At 60.3% G+C, this 6,227-nt stretch overlaps 1 protein-coding gene across 1 annotated transcript; it reads left to right on the top strand.

The window, feature by feature from the left end:
- The first annotated feature begins 567 nt into the window (after positions 1-567).
- Positions 568-5,233, top strand: ALPI (alkaline phosphatase, intestinal). Its single transcript, XM_036997834.2, has 11 exons — positions 568-1,594; positions 1,678-1,794; positions 1,908-2,023; positions 2,218-2,392; positions 2,471-2,643; positions 2,902-3,036; positions 3,135-3,207; positions 3,344-3,478; positions 3,561-3,752; positions 3,978-4,094; positions 4,195-5,233. Exons 1-11 carry the CDS (start codon positions 1,528-1,530, stop codon positions 4,491-4,493), a joined length of 1,599 nt encoding a protein of 532 aa, XP_036853729.1. The 5' UTR covers positions 568-1,527; the 3' UTR covers positions 4,494-5,233.
- The last annotated feature ends 994 nt before the right edge of the window (positions 5,234-6,227 follow it).

Here is a 6,227-nt window from a genome sequence, read left to right as displayed (position 1 = left end):
CATAAAATTCACCATCTGAACCGTTTTTAAGGGTACGGTTTGGTAGCGTTCAATCTGTTTACGTTGTTATGCAACTGCTCTGCAGCAAGTTTTCATCTGGTAAAACCCAGTCTCTGTACCCATTAAACAACAAAGTCCCAAGCTCCCTCCCCAAGCGCCTGGCAGCCAGCACTCTGCTCTCTATTTCAAGGCATCTGACTACTTTACATGCCTTGTGTGAGTGGAACGACACAGTATTTGTCCATTTGTGACGGGCTCATCTCAAGCACTATCTCGTCCGCCAGGTTCATCCATGTTGCAGCAGTGACAGGATTTCCCTCCTTTTTAGGCTCTTCTTCGCCTGGATAGACCACACTCCGATAACCCACTCATGTGTTTGCAGACACTGAGGTGCTCAGACCTTTTGGCTACTGTGAATAATGCTGCTATGAACATGGTGTGCAAACTTCTCCCAGAGACACTGCTTGCAATTCTTGTGGATAAATACCCAGGGGTGCGACTGCTGGATTGGAGGAATGCTTTTCAACCCAGCCTGGAGTGACTGACGCTGCTTAGCTTCTTATCAGAAGCAGTACCTGTGGGTGTGCATGGCGCTGGAGAGAACAGACTCAACCCTGGGTTCTACTTACCTGTCCAAGGGAGCAGAGGTCAAGCTCATGTACAGAGCACTAGGCCCCACCCCTGCCTGCCCCTTGCATGCATGTGGGTGCATGCACGCATGCACGTGCGCACACACACACACACGCTGAAGGCTGGCCCGGCCCAGCCCTCGGTAATTGGAGACACAGACAGGGCCCCCGCTCTGTTGTCACCACCAGCCCCACCCTTTCCCACAGCCTGAGAACTCTGGGCCCAGGCTCTCAGGTGCCCTGTCCAGGCCAGCACCCATCCAGCCACCCAGGCCAAGCCTGATGGGAAACTGAGTGCATGGTGGGCAGCAAGGCCACCCACATGCCTCCTTTCCCGTGTGCCTGGGCTTCCCAGCATCAGGAAGCTAAATGCAGGCCCCTGGCCCAGGCTGTGTGCTTTGCGCCCGCGGTCCCTCAGCACCCAGAAGCAAGCCTGGCCGAAGCTGGCTTTCAGGAAACCCAGAACAAGTGAAGTGAATGAAGGAGTAGCAGTCCTCCCACAAGACTGTGCGAGCAGAAGGTTGGGTGGGGCCCCTGTCAAGACACTGCAAATGCTCCTCATCGGAGGACCTCTGCCCCTGATCCCCCTGGGGGATGGCTGGGGCCCATCTTTTACAGGACGGACCTGCCTTTTCCAGGGCCCCTGCCCTAGTCTCGCTCAGCCACACCCTGCCACTTCCTTTCTGCCAACAAGGCTTAAAGTCACAAGGGAGGGGTGGGGTCAGGGGGGCCACCTGGGGCACTAGGAGGGACATGGAGACTTTTACACCAGGGACAAAGTCCTCTCCTGATTTCAGCCCAGGCAGCTTGTACTGCAGCTGGCACCCAAGTTCTGGCCTCACTAGGGTCCCAGCCTCACCTGACTCCCAGCCTTGCGGCCCTCCCACCATCCCCCAGCATGCCGGGCACCTGGGTGCTGCTTCTGCTGGGCCTGAGGCTACAGACCTCCCTTGGCGTCATCCCAGGTAATGGAGTGCCTCCCAGTCACCCCCAAGGCAGGGCGCTCCCCCCACCCGGCTGATCCAGCCTCCACTCTCCCCTTGGCCAGTTGAGGAGGAGAGCCCAGCCTTCTGGAACCGCAAGGCGGCCCAGGCCCTGGATGCTGCTAAGAAGTTACAGCCCATCGAGACAGCCGCTAAGAACCTCATTCTCTTCCTGGGGGATGGTGAGTGTGTAAGGCCTGTCTGCCTCTGTAGCCCCCACAACACCAGCACCAAGGCTGCTGGTGGACACAGGCCAACCCTGGGTACTCAGGCCTGACTGAGCATGCTCCTTTAGGCATGGGGGTACCCACGGTGACAGCCGCTCGGATCCTAAAAGGGCAGATGAACTACAAACTGGGACCTGAGACACCCCTGGCCATGGACCACTTCCCATACCTGGCTCTGTCCAAGGTAAGAGCTGGTGGCCACAAGCTGCTCCATTCCAGAGGGGTGAGGGTAAGGCTAGGGAGCGTAGCAGGAGGGAAGGCCCCAGAAGGGTTGGGGCCTGAGTTAGGGTACTGGGGCCGTGAGGATGGACCTCTGCGGCCTGGGTCAGGATCTGGGTGATTGTCCCAGAGCAAAGCTAAGGGCATCTCTGTCCCCAGACATACAACGTGGACAGACAGGTGCCAGACAGTGCAGGCACTGCCACAGCCTACCTGTGTGGGGTCAAGGCCAACTACCAGACCATTGGCGTAAGTGCAGCCGCCCGCTTTGACCAGTGCAACACGACACGTGGCAATGAGGTCACCTCTGTGATGTACCGGGCCAAGAAAGCAGGTGGGTTTGGGGCCAGCTTAGCAGGCAGGGGAAGGCTCAGAGACCTCAATGACTCACCCTGACTTCTGCCACCCTTAGGGAAGTCAGTGGGGGTGGTGACCACCACGAGGGTGCAGCATGCCTCACCAGCCGGCACCTATGCACACGTGGTGAACCGCAACTGGTACTCGGATGCCAACATGCCTCCTAAGGCCCTGAATGAAGGCTGCCAGGATATAGCTGAGCAGCTCATCTCCAACATGGACATTGACGTGCGACATGAAGGGCAAGCAGCAAGGGCCAGCCAGACGGGGTGGGGCCCCACACAGGCCACAGTCTCAGGCAACTGATAGCCTGAGCCCTGGGGCCTGGCAGGGTCTCTGGGGGCTTGTGTGGGGGGCAGGGGGCGTAGAAGGTACAGCTCGGGACAGGTCATTCCCATAGACCTGGTAGGGGGAGGTAGGGGTTGTCCAAGGAGGGAGCAAAGGGCCTACCAGGCCCAAAGCCCACCTGCCCTAATCTGGCCCCAGGTGATCCTGGGTGGAGGCCGCAAGTACATGTTTCCCAAGGGGACCCCAGACCCTGAGTACCCAAGTAATGCCAACCACAGTGGAATCAGGCTGGATGGGCGGAACCTGGTGCAAGAGTGGCAGGCCAAGTACCAGGTGATGGGGGCTCCTGGGTGCAGGGGGTACAGCAGGGGCAGGGGCAGGGGCTGCAAGTCACAGGGCAATGGGCTGAAGCCTGGCTCTGTTCCTCACAGGGTGCCCAGTACGTGTGGAACCGCACTGCACTCATTCGGGCATCCCAGGACCCCTCTGTAACACACCTCATGGGTAATGACCCCCCACACCCTCACGGTCCTGCCCTGGCCCCACAAGTCCTCAGAAGGCCAAGCACATGCACACACATTCATGCCACCGACCCTCTCCACTCCTCAGCTTGCAGTCACACCAGCCCCTTTCCCCACAGGCCTCTTTGAGCCAGGAGACACAAAATATGAGGCCCACCGAGACCTCACCCAGGACCCATCCCTGATGGAGATGACAGAGGCAGCCCTGCGCCTGCTGAGCAGGAACCCCCGCGGTTATTACCTTTTTGTGGAGGGTGAGTGGCAGCCCCTGGCTGAGCAGAGGTGGGAGGTGAGGGCAGCCGGACACCACCTGCCTCTCACGTGGCCTTCCTGCAGGAGGCCGCATTGACCATGGACATCATGATGGGACAGCTTATCTGGCCCTGACCGAGGCTGTCATGTTCGATTCTGCCATTGACAAGGCCAGCCAACTCACAAGCGAGAAGGACACACTGACCCTTGTCACTGCTGACCACTCTCACGTCTTCTCTTTTGGTGGCTACACATTTCGCGGGACTTCCATTTTCGGTAGGCTCAGGGGGAGTAGCAGGTTCTGTTTCCTTAATTATATGGCAGAAATTGTTGGGAGCCTCAGCTGCCTCATCTGTCAAACGGGGTAATAACAGCAGCTGCCTTGTAGGGTTCTTGTGACGATCAAGGCAGTGGATAGGCAAGAAGCACCTGAGCGTAGCACACAGAGGGCACCGCACAGGCTGCGGTCGGTGGGATCACAGGCCCCTCCTGCCCCCCCAGGGCTCGCCCCCAGCAAGGCCTCCGACATGAAGGCTTACACCTCCATCCTTTACGGCAACGGCCCGGGATTCGCTCTCAACGGGACCTTCCGGCCCGAGGTCAACGACAGCCAGAGCAGTGAGTGCGGCGGGCTGGCGGTCGGTGGGCACCCCGCAGGGACCCCGCGGGAGAGGGAGGCCGCCCGCCCCGCCGGCCCTGAGCCTCCCCGTCCGGCCAGGAGACCCCGCGTACCAGCAGCAGGCGGCGGTGCCGCTGTCCTCCGAGACGCACGGCGGAGAGGACGTGGCGGTGTTCGCGCGCGGCCCGCAGGCGCACCTGGTGCACGGCGTGCAGGAGCAGAGCTTCGTGGCGCACGTCATGGCCTTCGCCGCCTGCCTCGAGCCCTACGCGGCCTGCGACCTGGCGCCCCCCGCCTCCGCCGCCGCCGGGAGGGGAGGGTCCGGGCCGCCGTCGCTGCCGCTGCTGGCGGGGCTGCTGCTGCTGCTGCTGCCGCTGCGGGCGGCCGCCGCTCCCTGAGCGCCCCGCGCACGACCCCCGGCCGCCGCCCCCGGGGCTCCCCCCGCACGCCGCCCGGACCGCTCCTCGCCCGGTGGCGCCCGCCCGCAGGGCCCGCTGAGGCTGCTGCTGCGGCCTCCTTGCGGCGCCCGCGGGCCTCCGGGGCTGCTGCCCACTCCCCGCCCGGCGCCCCAGGTAGGGAGGGGGCTGGGACCGGCCGCCGTCCCGCAGGTCGCCCTCCGGAGGACCCGGTGGCCGCCGTCCCGCACCCCGCGCGGTCCCTTTCCCGGCCTCCGTGGCCGCAGCACCCTGGGACCCGAGGACTTCGGCACTTCCGGGCACCCAGCTGCGGGGCGGCTTCCTGTCACCTGCCACCGGCCCGGCAGGCACCCTGCTGCCCCCCACCCCCAGGCTGCTGAGGCCCGCCCGCCCAGGCGGAGCGTGACACCAAGCCCCCCGGCTGCCCTCCCCCCCGAGGGCCCCAGCAGCACCACTGCACGCAGAGGAGACGGACACAGAGAGGAGACGCGTCTCAAGTCACTGAGCTCCTGAAACCACCAACCCCAGTCCCACTCCAGGCCGGGAGATCCAAGGGGCTTGCGGGAGGCTGGGCGCGCAGGGCCGCAGCCCCAGAGCAGCCCTTGCCCCATCCCTGCGGCCCCTTGGGCACTGATTTGTGGACAGAGGCGATTCCCCGCCCTCCCGGGGCCTCTGTTCTTCTGGAAGGGACGAGCAATAATCAAATAAACTGTTATATATTATGCCAGCAGGGATTTGTTCAAAAAAGAAAAACGTGGGGGCACAGAGAGTTTCTACGAGTGAGGGGAGGGAGCAGATCATTCAGATCAGGGGGTGGGGAGGGGCTGCCTGAGGAGCAGACCTGGAGGAAAGAGAAGTGAGGGGTTAGGCAACGCAGGACGGACAGCCGGGCAGCCAGACAGCAAGGACCCTGAGGCAGCAGTCAGCAAGTGCTATCTGAGGGGTTTAACAGGTACTGGGGGAGTAGCGGGGGGAAGGCGGTGAAGAGGCTGCACTTCATCCAGAGGGCGGTCTGTGATCAGAAGGTTCTCAGCAGGGCAAAACATGACCCGCCCGGACTCTTGGAAAATGTCGCACTGGTTATTGCAGTGAGGAGTGTCCTGCTTTCCTTCGTTGGAGGGAGGGGGCGCAGGGCGGACTGGGAAGCCAGAGGGGGGCTGCAGACCCCAGGCATTTCTGACCTTCCGAAAACATTCTGCAGCAATCACTCCAATATAGCTCCGCTTATCGAGCATCTCGCCCAAAGGGAGCATGTAGAAGAATTCGGGGGGGGGGGCGGTGAAGTCAACCATATTTTTCAGTAGATTTTACAAACTTCTTTACAAAGATACAAAAAAACATTTTTGCACTCACTAGAAATATTCATATGACCGAGTATGCTTACTAACTTGCTAAAATCTTTTTTATGGCAAAACAACTGGCACAATATTATGTTTCAGGTGTGCAAGCCCACAACATGGGGGTTCCATGTTGACATGCATTAGGAAATGGTCCCCACAATACGTCTAGTTACTATTTGTCACCATACAAGGTTGTTACACTGTTCTTATTTACTAAAATCTTGATTGAACACGGTAAAACATAAATTTGAAGGCCTGGCTCTCAAGCAATTTAGTTCAATTCTGGATTTTATTGGCTATCACAAAAATATGGGAGCTGAACGGGACAAGGGCATCAGGAGCCAAGCTCGCTAAACCACCTACTCCTTTTTAAACT

The sequence above is a fragment of the Manis javanica genome, chromosome 12, assembly GCF_040802235.1.
Source record: "Manis javanica isolate MJ-LG chromosome 12, MJ_LKY, whole genome shotgun sequence".
Lineage (NCBI taxonomy): Eukaryota > Metazoa > Chordata > Mammalia > Pholidota > Manidae > Manis > Manis javanica.
This window is presented reverse-complemented; position numbering and strand designations above follow the sequence as displayed.

Coding starts and splice junctions, on each gene's coding strand:
- ALPI (XM_036997834.2), top strand. CDS start 1,528: ATGCCGGGCACCTGGGTGCTGCTTCTGCTGGGCCTGAGGCTACAGACC. Junction 3,037..3,134: donor AGTGGCAGGCCAAGTACCAG/GTGATGGGGGCT, acceptor TGTTCCTCACAG/GGTGCCCAGTACGTGTGGAA. Junction 3,208..3,343: donor CTCTGTAACACACCTCATGG/GTAATGACCCCC, acceptor CTTTCCCCACAG/GCCTCTTTGAGCCAGGAGAC.